This window comes from Podarcis filfolensis (genome assembly GCF_964270895.1).
Source record: "Podarcis filfolensis genome assembly, chromosome: 5".
NCBI lineage: Eukaryota > Metazoa > Chordata > Lepidosauria > Squamata > Lacertidae > Podarcis > Podarcis filfolensis.
The window spans coordinates 75,960,859-75,987,528 of record NC_139608.1 but is presented as its reverse complement, the minus strand read 5'-3'; the positions used below and the strand labels follow the sequence as shown (position 1 = coordinate 75,987,528).

General features: G+C 43.2%; 1 protein-coding gene across 3 annotated transcripts in view; it reads left to right on the top strand.

The window, feature by feature from the left end:
- WAPL (WAPL cohesin release factor) overlaps window positions 1-6,408 on the top strand; it is a 55,912-nt gene extending 49,504 nt beyond the window's left edge. For all 3 annotated transcript variants that reach the window (XM_083614582.1, XM_083614583.1, XM_083614581.1), the window contains exons 16-19: window positions 879-1,086; window positions 1,781-1,869; window positions 2,864-2,959; window positions 3,946-6,408. In XM_083614582.1, coding sequence (XP_083470708.1) covers window positions 879-1,086; window positions 1,781-1,869; window positions 2,864-2,959; window positions 3,946-4,011 — 459 coding nt within the window. In that variant the 3' untranslated portion in view covers window positions 4,012-6,408. The remainder of the gene's footprint in view (window positions 1-878; window positions 1,087-1,780; window positions 1,870-2,863; window positions 2,960-3,945) is intronic.
- Window positions 6,409-26,670: the final 20,262 nt, after the last annotated feature.

Sequence of the window (26,670 nt, the reverse complement as noted above, 5' to 3'; positions counted from 1 at the left end):
TTGAGGAGGCAGATACTGATCTCGGGCTTAGAATCAGAAAGGAAAAGGCACTGAGAGAAAGTAGGTGGGGGGAACTCAGGCACTTATTCTTACTTACAGAGATCTTGTAGTGAACTGTAGCAATGGGGGGAAAACCAGGAGAGCCAATGGAGAGCTCCTGTAGTCCCATCTCTCTTGCAGCCTGATGGAATGTCTGCTGATGACAGTTGCTGGAGGAGCCTGATGGCATGTAGTCTTTTAGCAGAGCTGTTAGAGAGTACCTTCTCTGCTTCTCCTATAGCCTGAGATGGGATGCCTATGCACAGTGTTAGAAACGGAGATATGAAAGCTAGGAGCTAAATGGCACCTTAAACCTAGGTTATGGGCGCCGCAACGGAGTGTCTAGGTGTGCTTTTTTATAGCAAGACTACAAAGCTGAAAATGAATGAACTGCAGCTAAAATCTTACGCTCATTTTCCACATAATCTAGTCCTCATCTGAAGACTGCAAAAAACAAAGCCATACTTCCCCTGCCCTCCCCGCTAATATTCTTGAGAGGGCCCCTTCTCCAATCTTCAGAGAGTAGCTGGAAGTGGGGAGGCAGAAAACGGTTCTCCTTTCCTTCCAGCAGTGGCTGTTTTAATCTGAATTCTTCGGCGCAGTACTGCACCCAGAGCTCAGAAGCTGCTCTCATTAATGAAATTCCCTGTCGCAAAGCGCACCTAGAACAATGGGAGTTTCGAACGCTGCCTAGGGATGACAGGATGAAACATTCAGTACAAAAGCGAATGCTAATTTAAGCAAGGGAAGGCACACAGATGAGATGCTCCCTGCTGCCAGTTAAGTCGCATGTAGCATTTGGGTTCATGACTCATCATCTGTGGAATTTTCCCTCTCAGTTGTTCCTTGAGCGTGAGCGAGCAGCGCAGCTGGCAGAGAGCCAGACGGATGAACTGATTAAGGAAGCTCCTGCTGCACAACATGACAAGAGTGGGGAGTGGCAGGAGACGAGCGGAGAGATCCAGTGGGTTACTACAGAAAAGCCTGAGAACGCAGAGGAGAAAGATAAGAAAGAAGAAGATGAAGAAGAACTTGATCTTAATAAAGGTAGGTCCAGGTTCCTGGGGAAGTCAGCAAAGGAAAGAAGTGCTAAATTAAAAAATGTCAGAGCTGCAGTTTTAGAATCCTTTCTTTCCCTTTTAAAGCAACTGGGACTCTTGTCCTAGTTAATCTCTTCCCCAAAATGCAGTGGTATTAAGGATCAAAATACTTTCCTGATTCTTACAAGCCTCACTTCAGCTTCTTTTGCTGAAGATGGTTATCGTTACAAAATACAAAAAGTTGCTCCTTGACATATTGTCATAGTAAACGTTAATATTCCCTTTTTACTAATACTTCTATTTAATTTTGGCCCATTTATTCTGGCTCAAACGTATCAGTTGATCCTTTCTTAAACATTGTTTTTCAGCACTCTTCTCTGTAATCATTCCCTTCCCTTCGTTTTATGGTTTCCACCTGAACATCTAATTTATCACACTGCCCTGCGTCTGCAGGGGGAATAAACTTAACTATGTTTACAGGGATGGGATGAGGGTATTGGTCTGGGCAACAGTGGCATTCCACAAAATCACAATATCCACAGTTAGAAATGTTGACATTCTTGGGTACAGAATTATGCTCTATGTGTGCATGTGCACATACACATAGAACACATAGAAGTAGCTGCTTTATAAGTATTTGGGCAAAGTGACATTAAAATATAGTTTGGTTATACTTCAAATATTATTGTTTTTACTTGCAGCCCTTCAGCATGCTGGGAAGCACATGGAGGATTGCATTGTGGCCTCGTACACAGCATTGCTTCTGGGATGCCTTTGCCAGGAGAGTCCAGTAAGAAAACTTTTCTGCATAGTTACTAAATGGGTCTATAAGGCTGGGTAAAAGAGACTGTCTTGAAACCATAAAATGGATCTTGGGAACAGGCATTTTACAATTTAAACTTCAGTTGTTAAAATTTTTCAACTACTTCATATGCTGTCTCAAAATGCAGTTTCCATAAGGGGCAAAACTATATGTCAACCCAGCTTTGGGTTGCATTGCATTGTCAATTAAAGTGCAAAAGTTTGATGCTTTTCAGTGTGTTAGTCTAATGGAAATTCAGTCATACTTTCAGCAGAGCTCTCAGTAATAAGCAGGCTCCTACATGCTGAGCCAGCTCCTTGCTCTATTAGCCTGAATAACAACAGCTCTGAATAACAACAGCTCTCCAATGTATTTGCCACTCCTGTTGCTTACGATGCTTGGGATTAAATGGAGTACCTTCTGCATTCGAAGAATGTGCTCTCTTACTAACCGGTTCCCCTCCCTGAGGATATATTACACACTCAACTGGAGTGTCTAGGACATGCTTGTAAATAACCACAGATGAAAAAACATTACTAAATCTTGAAGGGACATTCTTCAGAGAATGGGAATAACTAATCCTGTGGGTTGGTCTTTATATATGCTTGATATTCTCTCCTTTTTATTTTCCTGTGTGCTACATTATTTCAATAGTTGTGTGCAACTGGAAAGGGGCAAGAAGGGGCTCTGGCTTTTCCATTAAGGCTCGGGGTTTGCTTCCAACTTTCACGAAACGTTGAGATTTGTGACTTGGAAGCTCCTGTGTTTTAGTGAAAAACTGTCAACTACTAAAGGTTTGGTAACGTTGTGTCAAGGCATTGTAGGAAATGCAGGTTTCTGACATCGTGCCCGTACTGCAAGAAAGATGTATGTTGAGCAGGAAAGGAGAATAAATGTGCGGGTTGGTTACTCTAGCGTCGTGTTGGGAAGTCGATTTAATTGCCTTGTCAGAAACTTCCTAATTCTGCATTTATTTCCTTAGATCAATGTGACTACTGTGAGGACATACTTGCCTGAAGGGGATTTCTCAATCATGACAGAAATGCTGAAAAAGTTTCTCAGTTTCATGAACCTTACTGTAAGTAGTATATTACAATTGCTTATTTGTCTGGTGTTTCAGATCAAAATGCTTGAGATGACTTATACCAGTATGCCTGTCATCTTATGGAAGGGTAGGCAAGCTTGTTGTGTGTGTGTGTGTTACTAGGAACTCCGGATGTACACCACTCAGAGCCAGGTGCAAAAAATGGGTTTGCGAGATGCACCGGCACAGAGCACCTCTGAGGATATATGTTTGCAGTGCCAGAACTGAGCTCACAATCCTTTGGTGCAAAAATCCTGATTCTCCTCTCCAGTGTTATTTATTATTATTATTAAGTTTCATCAGCCTAATTGAGAAGTCTTTTCATTGATATGGAAAAGTTTCCTGCTCAACTGTAAATAACCCAGTGATGTACCAGTAGATATCATTCCATCTTCTACAAGCCCTGTTGTAATAGAAGGGCAGGCATAGGAAGATAATCTGGAGAGATAGCTCCTTGTTATTTCTCTCTCTGGTGGGGCAGTTTCCCACTTGTCAAGGAACTGTAACCCCTGTCCCACCCACCCCACTTAATGGGGTTAACAGTGAGCAGGATAAGTGACTTATCCTCTTCCATCTGTCCAAATGACACCACTAGTCTTGCCTCTATTGTAGACTGAGAAGCAGTCAAATCCCCCCCCCCAAAAAAAACCCCCTAAGATCACCTTCATTCAACCAAATCAGCTGTGGCAGCTGCAGCAAATCTCTCTGGTGTTGCAAGATTATTTTTGCAAATTTATTTAAATAACAGCAGATGTTAAATGATGGCTTCTTCTAAGGCTGAGACATTATAAATTACAGACCGCTGTTTGTAAATAGACCGCTTTGCGTGTAAATGGGGAACTGCTGCTACTTAGGTTGATGTAACATAGCATTCCAGACTGTGACCTGCTGTCACATAATCCTTAAATTAGGTGGGAAAATGCATCTTAAACGTTTAATAAACGTCCCGTGTTTCCCTCCACACCTCCTTTCCTTCCCAGTGTGCTGTTGGGACAACAGGCCAGAAAACTATCTCTAGAGTGATTGAATACTTGGAACACTGCTAGAAACTCGAGTCTTGCCGCAGGCACTTGAATGCTGGAGCTCTACCCCTCCGATAAAGGAAGGAAGTCGTGAAAGGAGTCCTCGAGGAAGCACCACCAAGAGCATTCATCAGTCTCATTCGTGTTTGGATTTTTAAGGCTACCTGGTCTCTTCACCATACACTCGGCATTTTCCGAGAGACAGTTCACCACCACATCAATCTGCAACTATCAAAAATTAGGGGGGAAATATCTGAGGAAAGTAAATCAAGAATTCATTATGTTTATAATAATGCAGTGCAGTATTTAAATATATTTGGCAGGGTTTACTCTCCCTCTTTATTTTTCTGGCTTTGTTTGTGACAACTTTAAAGGGGAAAACTTGCTGCTGGTAGTGCAACTGCTGTTTACTGTTGAGCCACTGTTTTTCATGCCAGCCAGGTGCAAAGGCAGCTTTAGCTACTGAGGTATCAAAAAATCTTCTAATAAAGATGCTCTGGGCAGCAGCATTGCTCTGATTTGAGTTTAATTTGCTCTTGCTTTTTAAAGAGATTATTCCAAAATCATAAGAAATAGAAAAATTTTAAATACTTTTTGTGATTTTAACTACTGTCTATATTTAAAATGTGTTGGAATCCAAAGAGGTTGAGGCTTGGATAGTTTATTTTTTATACTGTTTTGATTGAAAATTGGGTTGTTGGAAACTACTTCTCAGTTCTTAAAATTGTCGTGGCCTACGTACTGTAAACTGATTGACCATAACACTTCATAGCTCTAAGAGAGGCATGCAGGAAGAAGAAATAATAATCCCCTCCCAGCTGGTGGCTGTCTGTATTTCTTTGAAATGCAGTAATTGTAAAGCACCCTGTTTAAAAAGGACAATGTGAAAAAAATGTTCAATGCCAGGGGAGTTTACACTTCATGATGCACAAAAAAGAAAGGAAAAGAAGCTGTTGATTTTTGTTTCAAGGAAGAAATGTGGAGCTAAAACACCAGTGGGGATTAATGTTTCCAGTTGACATAATCTTTCTATTTCTTCTCTAGTATGGCGCAGGTAAATGCATACAATACGAAGCCTTAAATAGCTGAATATAGTGAAGATTTTGTTCAGTATGGGGTTCTAGTTCACAGCAAAGGATTGTGTTGAGACTTTAATGGAACAAAAATCCCTGCTAAATACTTTTGTAAAAGAGGTTTTGGACATTAGTGACTTCTCGCACTCATTGTTCCGATGGACAGAATTGCTCATGGTTTTTATTAAGCTGGTCTTGAATTATTCACAAAATGTTTTGAGACATTTGCATCACAGACACTTTCCACATTACCTGTGTAGCTAGTTGCATCATGTTACTTCATTGAATTTGTAAAACTTGAAGCCATAAAAATATTAGTTCTGTGTATAATGAGGGGTGGGAGAAATAACAGAAAATCTAACCTGCTTTTTAGATCTTGTGTTATCTCCATGTATAAACTTACAAACTTGTGCTTTTGTATCAGTGCCAGCTGTAAAATTTTTACATACAGTGGCTGCCTTCTATGTCTTCCTATTTTTGATAATGCAGATTGTTGGGAATTTGGTAAGGAAGTGACTGATTAGAAGCAAAATCCTATATTGGTCCTGCTTTTTTATTTTTATTTTCCTTAACATCTTAATTAAGCAAACTACCCCCCTACAATGTACCAGTGTAACTTAGAAAAAAAAAATGCTGAGGTTATGTTTTCCCTTGGATAGAGCTTCCTTATGAGAGGAAGAGCAACTTAGTAAAGCTGTACTTGTAAATTATTTCTGAGATGCAGGATTTACTGGATATATTTTTTGGCATTTAGTTTTAACAACTTAGAGCAATGGCTTTCATTTTTAGTTGGATTTCATATAGATTTAAGTTAGGCTTTTTTTCTGTATGCGCAATGACGGGGGATGATTTTAAAATAGATGCAGTGATGAGGTGGAATCAGGAGCCACACTTCTCTGTTACACTGGTAATGACCTGGATCGGAATTGGTTAAACTCGTTGTGTTGAGCATTTCTTAATTAGCAAGCACTGAAACATGCAGACTGTTTGGTTTTTGGAGAGAGGGTCAGGAAACCACCCTGCAAGTTGCAGTGTGTTTTCTTGTTTTAAACCTCATCAAGCTCTGCATTAAATGGGTACTTGAGGCCAACCTTCAAATTTAAAAGTTTTAAAGTAACTTTTTTTCCACTGTAAATATATATGTAAATAAGCGCAATTGGAAACTAGAACAGTAGAGTACTTTTCTGAATCCAATCCTATTTTTATTTTATACAGTATTTCTCAGCTGTGATATTTGGAGCAAAAGCCAACGGCAGGAATAATAGTTTGTACCAGTTTCATGAAGTATGTCTTTTGGTTTTTGTAAATAATTTTAACTCGAATAAAAATTGCTACTTTCAATACATAACATACATGTAATGAGCATAGTTTCTTGCTATTGGAGACTCTACCCATGACCTTTAATGTGAAACAGCAAATGGTATGGCTGCCATCTTGAAATTATTCTAACTATGATGCAGTAAAATGAGTGCCATTCTGTGATCAGAAAATGAACTTGGCCTGGGTTGTCTAACAGCTGGTGCTAAACATTTTATCATTTGGTAATTGCTGCAGATCAAACTGTTATTAAAAGAACAACTACCCAGGGTAGATTAAAGATTGACAAGAGTGCTTCCCCATAGCTGTTTGTGGCAGCATCACCATGGTGTCTGTGTTGTGCTTCCACAATCAGTATGAGAGAATCCCATGTCATTGTCCACTTCTGTTATAATTGGAGTGTCATTGGTAAAAGAGTATTTCTCATTGGGGTGCTAAAGATTAGATCGGAGCTTTCCAAACTGCATGTCGCCGCACATTAGTGTGACAGCTAGTGTTTAGGTGTGCCGCGCAATATGTGCCCATATCTCTTACATGGAGTTAGTTTAACCTCTGGTTTGCTAGTAAAAGTGAATTACTGTGTTGCGAAATGATGCCTGTCTTAAAAGTGTGTCACCAACATGAAAAGTTTGGAAAGCTCTGGATTAGATAGTGGGCCATTTCCTTCATAAGTACTAACATTTTAATAAGAGTCAGTTACCTTTTTCAGCCAGTAGCACCCATCTGGTAGCCAACACATGCTTTTGGGCTTCAAAAAGGTATCCATGCCAATTATGCAGTAATTAGTTATGGATAACTTGAATGATAAAAACAAGTAGCTCTGCTGGAGGTAAGTATTGAGGTCGCTCCACATGCATTGGTTATGCAACTGCTAGAAACTGCTTTCACCAGAAACTTAAGATGAATTGACCTGTGTGTTAAACCCAATTTCTTCTATCATCTCATGGTATGCTGTTAGTATGTTCATGTGCATTCAAGTTTATTTGTAAATCTCTGAGAATTGAGTGGCTAATGAATGAAAGTATGCAACATTTCAATTTGCATGCTAGTATTAAATTTGTTCTATCGAAATAAGGCTTTTAAAAATCTTGTTTAGATTTAGTGTTAGTTACCAATAGCAAAGAACAACCTCTCTTGCATTAGCATCAATTTAAATATATATAACTTTTTCATATTTAGGCTTTAGGTTTATATGATAGCTCAGTCGGTAGAGCATGAGACTCCTAATCTCAGGGTCATGGATTTGGGTGTAAGATTCCTGCATTGTAAACGGTTGGACTAAATTACCCTCTTGGTCCCTTCCAAGTCTACAGTTCTATGGTATTATTATCTAGCTTTGCCTACCATCGTTTTCATACGCATTAACAGGCTGGTCATTGCTGAATTGAAGTGGCTATTTCAGATGTTAGATCCTAGATCCTATCTCCCATCCACCCTAGCAAGCATGGCCAATGGTCTGGGATGAACTGCCAGGCCAAAAGTTCCCCACTGCTGTTGTATTGAAGCGGAAGATTGTCTGACATCTAGTTGTGGCCAGTGAGGCCTCTGAGACTCAAATCGAAATAACCAGGAGCGCTATGGAATGCAGTTGTACATGGTACAAAGTATACACACTTGGCATTGCTACAGACTAGCTCAGTGATGCTCTGCATATGATGGGCTAGCCATATGCAATTTCAGCAGACGAGTAATTTGCTCAAGAACAAAAAATACATTTATGGTATTTCCCTTCTTTTACCCCACTGAAGAAAAATCCTATGCACATAGCACCCTGGTAGTTACAGCTGCCACGAAAAGCAAGACACTAGTGGCTTATTCATCTTTATGTCAAAATATGTAGACTTCAAGTTGTTCATTGCCTAAAATTGAGATCAAGCTTAATTCATGACAGGGGCCTTATGAAAAACTTTGGTTGAACTGCCCAATTCAAGGCTTAATTTAAACAAAAGGTCCTAGTTCATTTCAGTGAAACATTGACACTAATTTATACACACCTGTCTAGAAAATGGCCCCAAACAAGCTGACTGGAAAGCCCTTTTTAACTAAAGAGCAAGGCCAGGTCAAAGCTTACTTGCCGGTAACACTGCAGTTTTGGTTCAAGTTAAGATTCCTGCTTATGCAAGCTGCCAGGGCTATGTTGGGCACACATGGTGAGAGAAGCTGTGTTATCTGCATGATAAATTAATGTGTTTGTGCTAATGCCTTAATAATGGCTTATTTCTGGAAGCACTAGAAGTGCTTCTGGTACTGTAGATCTGCTCTTCAGCAGTAATAATGAGGTGTAATCATGCAGTCTTGAAATTAGCTTATATAATGGTTCCTTCTGTACAAGGGCTTGATAGATGTCTATCAACCTACCCTGTGATGCGCAGATAAGAGTGAATGGTTAATAATTATTTGCACCTGCAAGGTAAAGTTACAAGGATACCCGACCCCTGAGATAGGTAAAATGTTTTTCTGGACATACTACCGGTGTTGGGTTGAAATAGTAATACTTCACCACAGAGCAGCACAGAGCTCTGGTTAGACCCAGAATGACTATTTGCAGTGTCTGCACCTGCCTTGGAAGAACAGCTCTACCAGCGTCTATGGAAATCCCTATTACCCCATGCAGTGTCCTTAGATGTTGCCAAGAAAGTAGGTGAAGGCTTCACAACAAGGTTCTCCTATAATGGAGACAATGGGAGAGTTTGAGGTGGAATGAAAGTTTGTTGCTTTTATTTTTAAAAAACACAGCTTGGGTGAACAAAGCCCATCCAAAGCCATTTGCAACAATGAAAAGACACGCACACACACCACTATTACAAAAAATCCAAAATAATGGCTTGTCACCCAGTGATGAGAGGCAAAATTTGCACCTTGAACTTGACTCACAGCTGTGTTGTGCAATGGCTCCAAAATATATGAAATCGAAATTATTTTTCCCTTGAGCAGTGAAATGTTGGCTTTCCATTTTTACTTGGACTTCTAACAGAAATTATTACACTTGGGACTCCAAGTGGTTTTCACATCCTCTGTTCCTTCGTCTCTTAATGCACAATGATTATTTCTGAAAATATGCTGACAGCGACACAGCGTTCAGAAGGCAAGTATAAGCACTTCCAGAAAATCCACTTAACTGGAACAATGTCTAGGAAATGCCACCTTCAGCAGTTATGAAGGACCTTTATTATCTTAATAGAATAAAAGCAAGTAGCTTCTCTAATTCATTTCTGATTTTCTTTGAAAACATACTCTTGCTACCCCAAATTTCTAGAAGGCTAAGGCTTGATGTGGCAACAGTATATTTGGGCAGTGTGTCTCAAATGTAGTAAGCCGTTTGAGGAGAAGAACGCATTTGAAGATGAGTTGGAGAAGAGTGTACTTCTGCTGTCTTGTAACAAGAGGAGGATGTACAGTGAGGGGGGAAAGTATTTGATTCCCTGCTAAATTTGCCCGTTTGCCCTCTGACGAAGAAATAACCAGTCCATAATTTTAATGGTAGGTTTATTAAAGCTGTGAGACAGGAAAACCCCCAGAAACCTAGAAGACAAGAAATTGCTTGCAAAAACATGAAAAGATGCACATACGTTTTTGAAGATTTCTTTTAAAAATGCAGACATGGAGCAAACCAAATTTAAGGCAAGAGACATGTATAACTGAAATGGATATATTTGCCCATCCCTAACCTGTACCTGTAAATTATTTCAGTGGTTAATTTATTAACTACCTTTTAGACCAGGGATGGAGAACCTGTGGTCCTCTAGTTGAAGCTGGACTCCCCACGCCTAAAGGCCTCCGCCAGATGAGTTGATGGGAACTGCACTCTAAACAACAGTAAGCGTTGGCAGGTTTCCTCCACTCTACTCCATATACTCAAAACAGTAATCCGGATTTAATCTTTTAAAAATACAATTTGTGTAATTGCACCCAGGACATACCACGAAAACGCTGTTTTGCTGACAAACATGGAAGAACGTTGATGCTCATGATCACATTTAACAACATAAGAACACCTTGCCTGAGTCAGAGATCCATTTAATTTTGTTTGTTTCTAAAAGCAGTAACTAACAGCACTAGCCTATACATGTTTGGCATGGAGTAAACTCCATTGCGTCTATGTTTATATAAAACATAGTCTGCAAAATACAATAATCTCTTTGAAGGGGTTTAATAATAAAAATATAACAATATTCAATGCAATTTCCTTCCAATGGTGGTATATACACAGTGTACCTTTACAGCACATTTGAAACACATTGTTTCAAAGAATTCCAGGCACTGTAGTTTACCCCTCACAGTTACAATTCCCAGCATCCCTTAAACTACAGGATTATTTAAGGGGTAAAGTGTGCGTCAGAGACATAGAGAAAATGCAGCTGTATTGTCACAAAACTGAGTGATGTACAAGCGTCAAGAGTTAAGAAAAGCTTAAGTAAAGATGTGTTTAAAAGAGGCTTTTAAAATGCCATCATCATCTCCATCTCAGAAATTCACTCCCCGGAAGGTGTGTATAAGACTGGCCTAGTTTGGGCTTGGGAAGCTTTTAAGCAGGGCATGCCAGCAACATGCCCTTTTGTCTGCTTTCTCACATCTGCATGTCAGTTATACAGCCTGTATGTAAGTGCTCCAACACTAGCGACAGCTGTTGACAAGGCCAGGAATGGGGAACCTGGTGTGGTTGGACTCAATGTCCATTAGCCCCAAAGAGCATAGCCAATTTTTGGCAAATGTGCAATATCTGGAATGCCCGCAGGCTCCCCACCCTTGTGATAGAGCTATCCTTAAATCTGTCTAGACCCTTCTTTCTGGCCATCAAAGGTAAGCTATTTGAATCACAGAATTATAGAGCTGGAAGGGACCCTAAGGATCATCTAGTCCAACCCCCTTTCTCTTGTGATAGGTTAATTGTGCATTGTGTGACGAGGATGCTTAACCGGGAAGGGATTACAGTGAAGGCCGGAAGAGAAGGTTGTGCATTCTGGGGGGGAAACCCACCATTTTTGAAAAAAATATACACATTGTCTATTTTCTCCACCTTACATTACACTTCATTGGATGGCAGGCACTCAAAGACTTTTTTTTTAAAAAACTGCCTTTTAACCATTTGATTAAATTTTAAATAACTGCATATCACCTGAACTCTAGTGAAGAGTCCAAAGTCTGGCATGTCCAAAGTCTGTTTTGGGGGCCTAATCTGGCCCACCAGTTGGAAATCCGGCCCCTGTGATAAAATCCTAAAAAAAAACCCCTCAACATCTTCAAACCTAAAAAAAGCTCAACAACTTACAACTTTGGTTGGCCCTCACGGCCCTTCATCAGACACCACTGCATAAGTGATAGGAGACAGATGTCTTTGCAACTTCATGGATGGTTAAGAAAGGCTGCAACCCTATGCACACATACCTGGGAGTAAGCCCCATTGAATTCAAGGGGACTTCTGAGTGGACACGTGCAGGATCCTACTGTTACTGTCCACTTAACTCATGCTGCTTTAAGGCTCTTAGTAAAATATACAGGGTTTGTACAGCTTCTGCCTTTTCCCCTGAAGCAGACATGCACCAGCAGCTTGCCATCATTACAAACCTTTAATTACATTGCAAACAAAGTGAACATTTTGTCACTGGCTTAAGGCTGAGACCCACCCAGTGACTTCACTGCCATCTTGCTTTACAGGTACAGATAGGTAGCCGTGTTGGTCTGCCATAGTCAAAACAAAAAAATACTTTTTTCCTTCCAGTAGCACCTTAAAGACCAACTAAGTTAGTTCTTGGTATGAGCTTTCGTGTGCATGCACACTTCTTCAGATACACATCTGAGAAAGAGAAAGGGGGTGTGTATCTGAAGAAGTGTGCATGCACACGAAAGCTCATACCAAGAACTAACTTAGTTGGTCTTTAAGGTGCTACTGGAAGGAAAAAAATATTTTTTTGTTTTGCTTTACAGGCTAAGGTAAGGAAGATGCTCCCTGGGTGTTCTTAAAACAATGCTTCTAATGCCCAGGTGCAAGCGTGCCTGTACATATCTATTGAGAAGTCCAATTTAATTAAATGGGGCTCACCCTTAAGTACCAACGGAAGCCTAACAGTGTCTACTCGGAAGGAAGTCCTGGTGAAGTCAGTGGGGATCCCTTCCAGCAAACCAGGGTCAGGACTGAACTGCAAACCTAACGGGTTGATAGAATCGCACTTTAGCAGCGCAATCCTAACGCACTACGATCCACTGTCCAGTGGGGCTCCCTCCCTAGTGCTTTTACTACCCCAAGCTTAATCCTACTTGTACAACGCCGCCCATGCACATAATATAAACACGGAAGAGAGAGGAGTCGCTCCCCGAACGAGCGTGTCTTGTCTATCCAGAAAGCAACCCCCTCCTTTTCAAGTCAAACTTTCATTTTTTTTGCCCCCCCTTCCAAAAAACAAAAACAACCCTCTATGTTTGCACACTGATGCAGATCAGGGATTTTTGACGGGGCGGAGAAGGCTGCAGCCGAAGTCCTGCGCGCTTGTCTAGGCATAAGCACCTCTCCCTACGAGGGCAGTTTTTGCAAGGGGTTGTGGGGCAGGGATCCGCTCCGCAGGAGCAGGATCAGTTTGGTGATCCTGGCAAGGCAGCGGGAGGCGATCGGCTTCCGTCGCTTCCGCGTGGCGTCGTAGGAGTCTGGCTTGCCGCTTCTCTCCCCGGCGCGCCGGCGCCGACCTCCTGCACCAGCTCGCTCAGCATGGAGATGTAGATCTTGGCCATCTGCAAGGTCTCCGCCTTGGAGAGCTTCCGCTCGCCTCGCAGCGCGGGCACGACGCTCCGCAGACGGTCGAAGGCCACGTTGAGCACCAGCATGCGCCTCCTTTCGCGGGCGTTGGCGGCCAAGCGCCGCCGCTGCCGGATCCACGCCCCGCCGGGAGGCTCGCCAAGGCGTCTCCAAGCGCCTAGCGCTTTCTTGTGCGCCGCCGCGGGCGCCCAGTCCAGGCGGCGGGCGGCGCTCAGCGTTGCCCTGACGTGATCGCGGCAGCCGGATCTATCGAGGAGCTGCTGATCGGGTACAGTCCAGACAGCAAGTGCCGGCTGCGAAGAGTTCGCTTGCTGCTGAGCCGGCGCCCTTCCTCCTTCCCTCCCCTCCTTGTGCCAACAGGCAGGGAGTCTCAACGGACTGGCGGTTTCAAAACCGGCCCACCCTAGGGGCTGCTGTTGGGAGCGGAGCTCTTTCATTTTAGCTCCGATTGGGAGATCTGGATGCCTCTCTAGATTTGCAAGCACACCCTCCCGCTTCCTTTTTTTCCTCCGGGGAGAGCACGTGCGAATGAGCAAGTCAAACGCAGGGAGGTTGGTTTGTTTATATTGCTGAGCTTGGGGCGGAGGGGGAGGACGGGACACGCGAGGGAAAGGGAGAAAGGGAGGAGGCTTGCAAACAAAACCCACGGGGGTTTCAAAGCGAAACCGTGACAACTTTTGTCACTTTCAAAGGAAAATAAAAAAGGAGGAGGAGGAGATTGGGGTGGAGGGAGTCTATTAAGGGAGTTCATTCAATTTGGATTAGTCTCTCTCGAGTGATCCTCTGAAGTGTGGCATCAGGAATCAAAGAGGCGTTAATCCTCTAATCTAAAATGTAATTAGATCCTTCCACATGGAAGGATCGCATGCAGTTTTGAGTTTGAAACAGGAACAGGGTTGTTTTTTAAAAAGCTTTGGAAGGCAAGGACAATAGTCATTTAGTCATTTTATTATTTCCATTTACTAGCTGGAGATCTTGAAGTGGTTTGCAATAAATTAAAAGTACCACAGATGCACACAAGGACAAAGTACAATAAAAACATCGTTGGGTGATTTACAAGGAGAGAAAAAATTACAAATACATAAGCTGTCACTAGATCCATAAACACAATACACATAGAAATCAAGACAGAGCACTGCAGGGCAGCAGAATGCAAAATCCCAACCTGCATAAAACACAGTTAATGCAATGTACACCCAGTCTCACCTTCACAATGCATTCCCCACTACCACTACAATAATTCACTACCACATAAATTAGCAACCAACCACTCATGCTCCACAATATTACAACCAATATGCAAAGGATCACTGCCAAACATACATGTAAGATACCTGCCCCATCTCTGATATGCTAATGGACAAGTGCAATGAATACAGTGTGGAACTAAGACCTGGGAGACCAGGATTCAAATTTCCGCTTGCTGCCTTCTGGCCTAACCCACCTCACAGGGTTGTTGTGGAGAAAAGGCAGGATATAAATGCAATAAATCAATAATTATTCCTTCTCTCACCTGGGAAGGTCTTGCTGCTACAACCAGAGCAGGCCTTTTCACCTGTGTGTTTTTAAAACTACTTCCATCCCCAAAATAATTGTACCATGCACAGTATTGCACAATCCCACCTCTGGGTAAATAACCATTCAGCTCTGGTGGCAGACACAAATGTCAGTCTCGGCAGCCATGGTGGCCCTGAGGGTCATACCAAACTCCATTTGTCATTACCTTGCAGCTGTGGAACAACCTTTTAACGGAAAATTTCCTGCTTTCATTAATTCTGTTAAATGATCTAAAATGGAGGGGTTTGGGGCCTAGGTCTTCCAAACAAATGAGGTAAGTAAAGACTCTGTCCTGACTGCCCGCTCCCAAAGCTGCGCTGTATGAATGTGACGCAGGAGATCCATGATTTGAAACACCAACATTTTTTATTTACATTTAAAAGCAGGGTTCGGGCATCCATGACACCCTCAAGTGCTGTGGCCTTGCTTGCCTGGATTAGAAACCTGTCATTTTTGCCTAGCTGGAATGAGGCCTACTATACAATGAAATACCTTCAGGAAAACACTCATGATTTTTATTAACATTTAAGGCTACCACAGTCAAATGTGGCAGGAAATAGCATTATGCTATTTTAGGACTATGCAAAACACACACACACAAGTTTAAGGTGCTCATCTGCAAATTTTATTACATTCTGCTATAGGTTCTGGAAAGAAAATATGGGACAGCAGCATTCTCTCTCTATACATCAGAAATAAAGGGGAAAATAGCACAGAATAGAAGGAGCAAGGTCATGTGCCAAGTCCCATGCTTTGCCCCACACACTTTTTGCTGTGAAAGGTTCCTCAACCCTTGTGTAAAATGATAATAAAGAAGACACATTGCATCAAGCATGGCTCCACAACTCCCTCATGTTGGGACAGTCAGGTTGCATCTCATCCTGCTTGTCTAACATCCCCATTGCTGTGCTACCCCTTCTGGAGTAAACTCGTTTATTTTTATTTTATTTTTTGCTTCACAGTGAACTAGTATACTGGGGGTGGGGGGTGACCAGGAGAAGAGAAGGTCAGGAGAAGTCCCAGTTGCCTTCCTCTTTCACAGTTGCGTTGCTAAGAAGACACGACCTCCATGTTGGAATAACAACAACTCCAACCTGCCCTCACAAGGCCTGCTCCACAGTATCTTGAGGCACTGGAATTCTGAGATGGCACAATGGAGTCTTCCATTTCAGACTGCGGGTGAATACTCGCCTGTAGTGAAAAACAAAACACCACTGTGTACATGGAAAACAAGAATGGCAAGGAGCAGACTAGGGCTGGAACTGTTCTCCCCACTAATACTGGCTGCTTTTTACTTGCAGGGATTCCCAACCCCCTTCAGCTAGCTTTAAAAACAGTATTCCTGCCATCACCACCCCTAAAATTTGAAGTGGTTCAGCCACTCTCCTGAATGCTGCTATATGTGTAAAGCCAATATGAGGCAAGGTCTTGATATGCAACTCTGCCACAATCCTGTCACCACCTCAGCACTTATAACCCCTTCCCCAAATTAACCAGTGCTCCATGCTTGTCAGTTTTGGTTGTTTCTGTTCCCACCTCTCATACACAGTTTTCTAGTATGCTGAAGAGGTTTGGGGTCCTGCACCTTATAATAGTCGAGTACATGAGGGGATTTCGAAGCCACGCCTGCTGAAAATGCCTCCTCTGCGCAACTGTCAGAGGCGCAAGAGGCCTGTCTTCTTTCTCACTTAGCCCCCATAGATACTGCATTCAACCCAACCTTGTTGAATGTGTATCACCACTATCCAGCTCTAAAGTGAGTTTCCCTCAAACCTGAGTGTGCAACTTTCACATCACCATTTGCACGTGACCAGAGTCCGATTTAGGTTTGATGAGGCCCTAAGCTACTAAAGGTAATGGGGCCCTTTATGTCCAGCTCTCCTTTGTCAACAACAAATTCTCACTGTTTTTTGTGTTCAATATATGCTATATGGTAATTTATGGACCTAATAGGTATCTAAAGCCATTTACACATGCAGAATGTAGGCACCCTATATACAGAAATGAGCAAACCAGTGATATTTTAGGGTGCAGGCTAGCAGGCGGGGCCCATTACTTACATCATAGGAGCCTACACAACACAAAACACTTGCTGTATGTAGGTTTTATTTTATTTGTTTTATTTTATCTTATTTTTGGAAATGTACATCCAGTTGTTTTTTTTCTTTAATTTTTTTTTGGGCCCCCAAGAGAGTGGGGCCCTAAGTTATAGCTTGTTTAGCTTATACGTAAATCCGGCACTGCATATGACAATGTATTTAAGATTTTCTCCTGCCTTCTGGCAGAACATGCAACTCGGTCATTCTGGAATAGCAGTGGGACGCACTTGCCCTTCTCTGGAGCAGAGTCAACTGTCTGGAGCATTAGCTATTAGGAAGGCTGCCTACATATAGCCCCATGGGCAAACATCCCATAGGCCTTTAGGCAGGTCCGGTCAATAGTTAGCGCTACCAGGCTACCCACGAGCCCTTTCCCCCCGCCCCACTGCTTGGCACAAGAAGAAAAAAGGAAGCCTTTGAAAGCCAGGATTTGGATTCTCAGGACATTTCCAGGTAAAGAGATTTTATTTTCATCTGTTGATGGGAAACCAGGAAAGAATGGGCTTCTGTACATTCAATGAGTCCCTCTTCCATACAATTATTAAAGGTTTAGGAGTTTTGGCCTCTGGCCATGCTCTGCTTGTTACACTTTTGCCTTGCTGCTTCTCCAGAAAATTTGAGCTGGAGTCCTAGGAATTTATAAGTGACTCTTGAGGGAGGGATTCGATTTGTGGCAAAAGGAGGATTCCCAAGGCAGCAGTGCCCCCCCCCTTGCAACAAGGGCAGAAGCAGCAGGGAGAAGTACCGTACTTAACCCTTCTCCCGCCCACTATTTTTTGCTTTGCAATTTCTGGCTCAAAAACTAGGTTTCCTGATGAAATGGGGGAAAGGCAGCTGGGGTTGGAACAGGAGAACAGTTTCCGGTGTTATCGGACTATTCATTTGGCACCAGAAGCAGCTCTGACGAGCCCTTTTCAGTGCCTTTATTCTTTGACAATCTTCCTGTATTTGCATTTTGAATCCAAAGCAGCAGAAGTTTGTCACAATTGCAGAGAGATGTAAAAGAGCATTAAATTGGGGCTGTGGGGGAGGGCACACCCGTGTTTTCTTTCTCCTGTGGTTTGTTAAGAATGCCACAGCGCTACAGAAATCAGACATCTCTGCAGGGAGCCGGCATTAATGAAAGGTCATTCTGGGACCTGATTCCATATTAACCACTTTGAAAGGGTTTTGCTCTCTCTTGGATCGCTTTCAAACATCTATTAAAAATTAACAACTCAGCAGGATTAAAGTGCCTCCAAACCTCCCTTTGTAGGGGCATTTGACGGAAAAAAATGCAAGGCAGTGTGTTTGTGGGTGGGGAGGGACTGCAGAACTTGAGGCAACCCAGGTTACTTTTTAAGAATTTTGGTAGATTTTCTGTACGGTTGGACTGCAAGAGTACTCTTGCTGTCAGTGGCGCCATCAGGGCAGAAGTCAAGGAGCCCCATTCAGCAGATTGAGTAGAAGGGCCCGTCAACACAGCAGGATTGGCATGCCACTTTGGGGGGGGGATTAAAGTCCTATTGTTGTTGATTGTTGGCATCCGTCTATCTAGGGAGACAATGGAGTGCTCCTCTGGGGGTGAAGTCAAACCGCTGCATTAGCTGCACTGAAGTGACCTCCCCAGGGTCCTGTGCCTGGGCAGTGTGTATGGAGGTCCTAGGTCTCACTTGTGTGGTCCAAAGGAAAGCAGAACAGTATATTTGGCATCAGCTTGGCTGCAGGAGTCTCTGAAACAAGGCGTACAAGGCGCCATCCAACCATCTTAGATTTGTGTAATTTACTCCTTAGCCTTTTATTCTCCTAAATCCATCCCACAAGGCAGCGGAGGTTTAGGATCAGAGCTTTCCTTTTCCTAGATGGGCTAACTTCCCAGGTTGATGAGCCCTCACTTCCCTCTTCAGCACCGTTAGAAACTGCCATGTTGAGTTAGACCCACTACTGGTATTATCTGCTCAATCCGCCAGAGCTTGTTTTTGCAAGCAGGGGAAGTCCCTAATTCACCAAGGATTTGAGACCCATCAGCTACCCTTAGCTGGTTTAGCTGACCAGTCAAAGCTGTTCCTGGGGTGTGGTTGGTGTCACATGCAGGCAGCTTCTAGGAGCCACAGGTGGGAGCTGTGTGCAGGGTGGGGACCAAAGGTGAACAAACTACCCTGGAAGGAGTACGACGTGTCCCCCACCAGAGGTACTACACCTCCCCTAACACCCTATGCTCCCCAGTCATATATAGTACCATCTAAAAAACCCATGTTAATACCATTAAGTTCAGAGTCTAAAATTGCCACCTGGCACCACTGCTTACTGTATCAGACTAAGGTCCATTTTGCCTACTGTTTCTGCTAGGAGCACACCAGCAAGACATGAAGGCTATGCCCTTTTCTCAGGTTTGTCTGCTGCATCTGGTGTTTGGTGTAAGGTTACCAGATATTTTTCAATGAATCCGGGGACACTTTTCAACTTCAGTAGGAATGATAGGATTTTGTCAGGGGATTTATTTGTAAATCCGGGGACTGTCCCCAGGAAACAGGGACATCTGGTAACCTTAGCTTGGTGGTATACTGCACTGGTATGCATAGGTTCTCTCTCTCTCTTTCTTCTTCTTCTTCTTCTTCTTCTTCTTCTTCTTCTTCTTCTTCTTCTTCTTCTTTTTTGGCCAAAATTATGGATAGTTCAGTATTCTATGGATCTAATGCTTTGTTGTTTTCTTAGTAAACAACTAAAGTAGTGTCTGTTGCCAAATATTGAAGTAGTAACTTCCATATCTCACCTCTTGCTGCTGCTTATTGAGCTATAATGTATATACAGTGGTACCTCGGGTTAAGAACTTAATTCGTTCTGGAGGTCCATTCTTAACCTGAAACTGTTCTTAACCTGAGGTACCACTTTAGGTAATGGGGCCTCCTGCTGCCGTCATGCAATTTCTGTTCTCATCCTGAAGCAAAGTTCTTAACCCGAGGTACTATTTCTGGGTTAGCGAAGTCTGTAACCTGAAGCGTCTGTAATCTGAAGCGTCTGTAACCCGAGGTACCACTGTATATATTTCTCTCTCCTGCCTAGGCTGGAGTGTGTTTAGTATTTTTGCCTGGCTCAAAGGGGTCCTTGAACTCCGATCATGCTGCTTGCTTGTCTGTCTGCAGGATAAAGGTGTATGTATGTATGAAAGTGTGTAGAAACCAGCTGACTGCATAAAATTCGCATTGCTTGCTCCACCCACTGTTGCCTCTGGCCCCTCCCTCCACTTGCATGCATCCCTCAGATGATTGCCAAGAAGGGAATGCGGCCTCCACACTGAAAAATGTTCCTTACTCCTGGATTATACAGAGGATCCAGCCAGTGTCAGATTGCAGTTGGAAGAGTCTTGCTAGGAGTACATGGCTTGGCACATACATTGCTCTCCAAAGATGCTTATAAAATGCTTTGCCTTGCCTAAATCAAGCCCTATTACTATATCTAAGAAGAGGTGGGGAGTCTGTGGGCAACATTGCAGTCCTCTGCCAACTTTTATGTAGGCCCCGGCATCTCCTGCATCATGTGGCGTCTCTTTTTGCACCACCATGCATCTCTTTTGGGTCTCTTGCACTGTCTCCTCTCTGCCAGACCGAGCTGACTCCCCTGGCGCAGGCAATTGCCAACGACTGTGAGAGAAACAGTTGCCTTGCCCCAAAGTGGTTCTGCCCGCTTCCTCCCAGTTGGCTGCACATCCTCCGTTTCAGGAAGTGTGGCCAGCTCAGATGCTGCGTCAGAAAGTCTCACGCCACTGCAAGCAGTCCCATGGGGCTCCCTCCCTACCCACAAAAAAAACCTGCGGTGCAGCTGAGCTACCATTTCAGAGGACTTTCTTGATTCTCATTGAAATGACCTAATCTAAAGGAAAGTTATTCAAAAGACTGTGCACAACCCCCTTCACATTTAAATTGCACAGCTTTCCCCCCCAAAGAATCATGGGAACTGTAGTTTACCTCCTATAGAGCCACAGTTCCCAGAACCCTTAACAGACTACCTCTGTTCATAGAATTGTATAGTTGGAAGGGACCCTGTAGATCACCCTCTGCAGCGCAGGAATATGCAACTGTCCCATAAGGGGATCAAACTTGCAACCTTGGCATTATCAGCACCATGCTCTAACCAACTGAGCTATCCAGGTGTCTCTGAGGGGAAGCCATGCGCTTTAAATGTATGGTGCGCATGAGGGAGGTGTAACTGGTAATGGACGGTAGCAAAGGCAGTAATTGCACATTTAGACTTTATTTGAATAAGGAATGTAGGCTGAGGGGTTGTCCTGTGGAAAAGGTGGGTTTTGAGAAGGACTAAGAGGTGTTAAGAGCTGGAGTTGAAGTATCGGGGTAGCAAGTAGGGCTGGAATAGATTTAGGGCCTGGAAACCAGGATTGCTGCTGCAAGTCAGTGTGGACCAGAATGGGGAACCTGTGGTCTTCCTGATGTTGGGACCACAGCTCTCACACCCCTGCCCATTGGCCATGTTGGCTGGGGCTGATGGGAGTTGGAGTCCAACAACACCTGGAATCCCACAGGTTCCGTGGGCAATGCTGAACCAGATGGACAGTGATCTGACTTAATACCCTATGTTCCTAAGGGAGAATGGGCTGCAAATCGCCGATTAAGGGTTGTGGTGCTAAATATATATATATATATATATATATATATATATATATATATATATATATATATATAATTGTTACAGTGGTACCTCAGTTTACCAACAGTCCTGTTTACGAACGATTCAGTTTATGAACTCCGCAAAACCGGAAGTAGTGTTCTGGTTTGCAAACTTTACCTTGGTCTACGAATGGAATCCAAATGGTGGAAGGTCACTGGCGGTGGGAGGCTTCATTAGGGAAAGCATGCCTCGGTTTAAGAACAGTTTCGGTTTAAGAACAGACTTCAGGAACGGATTAAGTTCATAAACCAAAGTACCACTGTACCACAAGGTACCACAGCGGCACAATAGTCATCTTCCAGCAGCATCCCGTTTCCATTTGATAAAGTACGTGTCACGAGGCAGTCTCTAAGGAGAGTGCATCACCGGCGGTATGGCAGGCATCAAAAGAACAGGCATTTTTGAAGAGTTTTTTTGGGGTGGGAAACACTTCTCCAAGAAAGGCCTTGCCGTTTTCTTTTGCGACATCATGGGGTGTACCGCGGAGACGATCCAGACAGTTTTGAAAGATAGCCATGGAGTCTGAAATAAAGCACAGCAGGTAGAAAGAATTCAGCAGGACCTTGGAATTATATTAATATCCATGCAGAAGCCAAGGGTATCTTTTTTTGAAAAAACAACCCAAGAAAACCACAACTTCAATGCCATCTTTTCACCACTGAAGTGTTGTGACACCTCGTCGTTTTTTTAGGACAGACCTTTCAAAATATATTTTTTCAAAGCATCACGAGCTGCTGTGATGCTATGCACATTGTTGTTATAATACTTCAGCATAATGGCAACGAAATAAGCATTGGTTTCATTTTCTTTAGCATTCCATGCACTTACATTAGAGCTTTTGTACTGAAGTGTCAGGGTGATACCCCCTACCCACACCCCAAGGCTATGCTTGCTTTCTACTCACTTAATAGGAATTGCTGCCAAAATGATTAAAACAGCAAAGTGTTGGAGTTGAATAATAGCTCTACTCATTTCTTCTTCTCCCCATAATATTCATTATACAAATGGTGGTGGGGAGTAGGGATGAGCCAGTTCGCCCCACTTCATCCTGCACACCCCCATCCCCATTCCTGTAGCCTCTCCTCCCCACTCAAAGTATTGGGGACTGGATAGCTCCTGCTGGGAGTCTGCATTTTCCAATGGAGAATCAAATGGAGAGAAATGCAACAGGGAGGAGCCAGGGTGGGACACAGTAGAGAAGCACCAGGCGGGGAAGAGGTTAAGTAATCCCTTATTCTGTTTGTTTCCTGCAAGTGGCCTTTTCCCAGTGACCTACACAGCAGAGGCAGCTAGTGTACTGAGAACCCCATATTTGCTGCTGAGACCCACACAATAACCCCCCAACAGGTAGGAGCACTGTAGGAACAGCAATCGGACATGAAGGAGGGGTGGAGCCAATGAGTGTATCTTGACAATGTATGTGGATCACAGTTCAGTTGTGCACCTATGGTCAATCTGTGCCCACGTTTTCTCATTCCTCAGGGGAATCCACATGGTGGAAGTTGGACTGGGGTCAGGGAAGCAGCCTTTATTGTTCTTACCGCACCACTTAAGGAAAATAGCTGTTGATATGTCTTGGGCTGACTGTAGCAAAAATACAGGCGAAGGGTTTAGCAGCCCCTCCCAGCCACCTTTAAACCCTTTGTCTCCCCACTTTTAAAGAATTCACTGCTATCCACCTTCTAACAGTAGCCCCGTGCTGCCATATGTACATAGAACCTCAGAGTCACCGCCAGGCCTGATGATGATGAACGAAACATGCCCACGCTCCTCTTCTGAAATGCCAGCACCTGAGCATCAAATTGAATGACATGGCTTTTAAGGCCCCGTAGGTGGTATATGGGGCAAGCTGGTGGGTTAACCTGCCTCTTCTTTCAGCAGATGCCGAGAGGCTAATTCCTGGAGAGGCGTGAAGCAGAACTGGCGGCCACCTCACAGGCCTCCCTGTGCCTCTTGCCAAAGAAGCCATGGCAATGCACATCCGCAGCTTTCAGATTAATCCCATTAGGCGCTCTGCAGGATGCCGCCCACACTTTGATTGATCCAGCTAGAGCTGTTTGCCAAGACCTTCCTGCTTCATGGTCCTGCACACTCTTGATGGGAGGGTACAAGGTGTGAGGATGGGGGGGGGGGGCGGTGAGGGAGACTACATGAACCACTTCAAGCTCTCTAGCCAATTCATTCGCTTTCCGGAAAGATGGAGGTCAGAATAAATACTTACTGGGCTGCAGGATCCCTGAGGAGACCCGAAAAGTGACGTGACCAAATCAGGTTCTTCAGGCTCTTGTTGGAGAGAAGTGAAAGGCTCTTTTTACGTAGCTGAACTCCCCCACCACAGTCTGTCCAAGACACAAATAAATACATATTTATGTAAATATATTTTAGTGTGGTGTGTGTATATAGCATATACATACACATATGTATACAGACACCCTGCACACATATCAAAAGAATACAAGGAATCACTGGGATTTCCAGCCTGAGCGTGGATGGGAAGACAGAGTGTTTGTTCATTTGTTTCATTTCTACTCTGCCTTTCCTTCAAGGAGCTCAGAAGCTGGGGTATCAGGTGGGCTCAGCTTTGTTTTAGAAGGTGCCTTGTGGCCATTCTTTTCCGGCCAGAGGAAATTACCCAAAGAGGCTCAAGGGCAGTGGAAAGTCAAAAAGAGATGCTCAAATGTGGCAGGCTTGGTGTTCCTTCAACCTTTAAGAGTAGTAGCAAGTGCCGAACTAGCTATGGCCTGCTGCCTTCCTGCTTTGTGCAGCCATGTTGTCCTCTGATTACATCAGAGAGGACTGGCTTAAGCCAGTTAAGCACCTCCATGGAAGGCCCTCAAGGAAGACCATGACAGTGCAGGAACTACTGGTTTTAATGGCCTTTTCCAAAGACCTGTGAAGTTGTGACCCAGTAGCGGTTGTGTCTGGCCCCATAATAGCTTATGTTGCTATTTCTGGACAGATATGGTGAGGGTTGTATACTGTGTCCTTTATGATAAGAGAGTTTGCATCAGGTAGTGCTCAATTTCTTCACCTTTCCTCATTTGGACACCCAGGGGTATTTAAGTATCCAGCACTTGTCATCTCCCAGGTTATGGTGTGAAGGTAGATGAGGCCACCACCTGACTGATGCTAAGCAGGTCAGTGCCTAGATTGGGTGACTACTTGATGAGCACTTGATAACACCACCTTAGGTTCTGTGAAAATGTAAGAAAAATACCTGGCTTGATGTTTGCTTAAGGCAGCAGTCCTAAGCATGTTTACTAGGAAGCAAGCCCCATGGAATGCAGCGCGACTTACATATGAGGAAACATGCATAGGATTTGTTGAATTCATCCTTCTGATGGTAGTTTATCTTTGTAGGGGCAGGAAGTAACTGAAGAAATTGAACTTGTTCTCTCTGAAAAGTTCCATCTGCACTTTTTGTCGCTAAATAGTTTGCCAGTATTTACTTTCTCTTGCGAAATAATTACTAGTACTTATCTTCTTTTAAAATAATGGTTCAAAATGATTCAATCATGTCTTCAAGATTTGTGTGTGTGTTAGGTTTTCTTGGAAAATGGATGGTTATGGTTCTATTTTAGCAAATAACTATTACATTGAATAGTTAGTGAGAAGCGATTTTTCAGAGATCGAAAGCAAATAAGGAAACTTAGGTTTTCTTTGGAGCAAGTTGATTAAAGGAAATTGAGTGAATTACATTTTCTCTCAGAACAGTTGATTAGAATTTTATTTAAGAAAATATTGTTCGGATAAACACCTATAATCTTTTAATGTCTAAAAGTACTTTTCGAACCCTTACTATAAAACAAATGGAGATACTTGAAAACTAGAAAAGCACTTTTAAAGGGGAAGAGCTGTTGTGAACCACTCTGAGATCTATGGATGAAGGGTGGTATACCAATTTAATAAAATAAATACATACATAAACTCTGTACCACATTATAAATTGAAGGTGATGCTTTTTCTGTGAAAGAGGTGGTGAGAAATATTTGAAGAAAAACAAAAAGTCTCCCTGTATTTTAAAGGAGGATAATTTTTGTAGGAAGACTTTTAACATCTTGTTTGGGTAATACATTTATGTTGGCTTTTATCTGATGTTGTATGGGTTGCACATAATGAGAGTGGGAGTAATTACTTCATCTCAATGCATATGTATGTATTATGGCACCCATAAAAAGCATAGCAAGCTCGAAACATATTGGGCAATTATTTAAAGTCAGTTTTCTGTGGCACTGCTTTGATGTCTTCCTTCTGATTCCCACCCCCCCCAATGACTGGAGAGAAAGGTTGACAACAGAATCCAACCAGCAGAAGTATGAGCTTTGTCTCTCCCTGGAAAAAAACAGCTGGCTTGGGGTGTGCATGTGTGGATCAGAGATGGCCAATGTGGCACTCTCCAGATGTTGATGCACTCCAGTTTCCATAAGCCCCAGCCACCATGTCCAGTCCAGCAACCTCTAGAGGCCACCTGTTGGTTATTTCTGGCCTGGGTGTTTCTCCGTTTCCTTGTGCTCAGCTTGCACATCTTTAAATAAGTCAATAGAAAAATAACTACAAGGCTCGAGTACTCTCTGCTTGCAAGGAAGGAGGAGCCATGCCCTAGAATGCCCTACCACTTGGGGAAGTTGTGGGGTCTAAGAAACATTAAGGTAGAGCTATTAAAGTTCCCTGCTTAAATCCTAGTGTACCTTCCATATAGTGGTACTATCAGGGCAGGAATTCAGGGCCTTGATCTTCTGCCCCAATTGGCAGAATGAGGAGGAAGGGACCCAATTTCAGCAGGTCTGGCTTGCCAAAGAACTCTCATGTTTCCATATTGAAGGGATTTTGAGAGTTCCTAAAGATTTCTCTACTGCAGTGTTATTTCCTTGAATGTCAACGTAGTCTTCCAGCTCTCAATGAGTGTGCAAAAATACTGTTTTCAGGGAGAGGTTTTCAAGTTATCACGCATGAGAACTCAATAGGAAGAAGAAAGGTTATTTGGATTTGAGAGAAAATGGTAGAAGATGGTAAAATGCTAGACAGTGCCATGGATGGTATTTTATACAACCTTTAATAAAATAGAGATTTTATTCCACTGCTGTCTGCTTTTGCCTGCCTACAACCTTATTGACTTGGGGACAGAGCTGCTGTGATATCACAGAATGTCCACAAACCTCCTAATAAATCAAAAAGGTCAGGTAGCAATCATGTTGATCGAAATGCCACTTCTGTGTGGGAAGTGAAA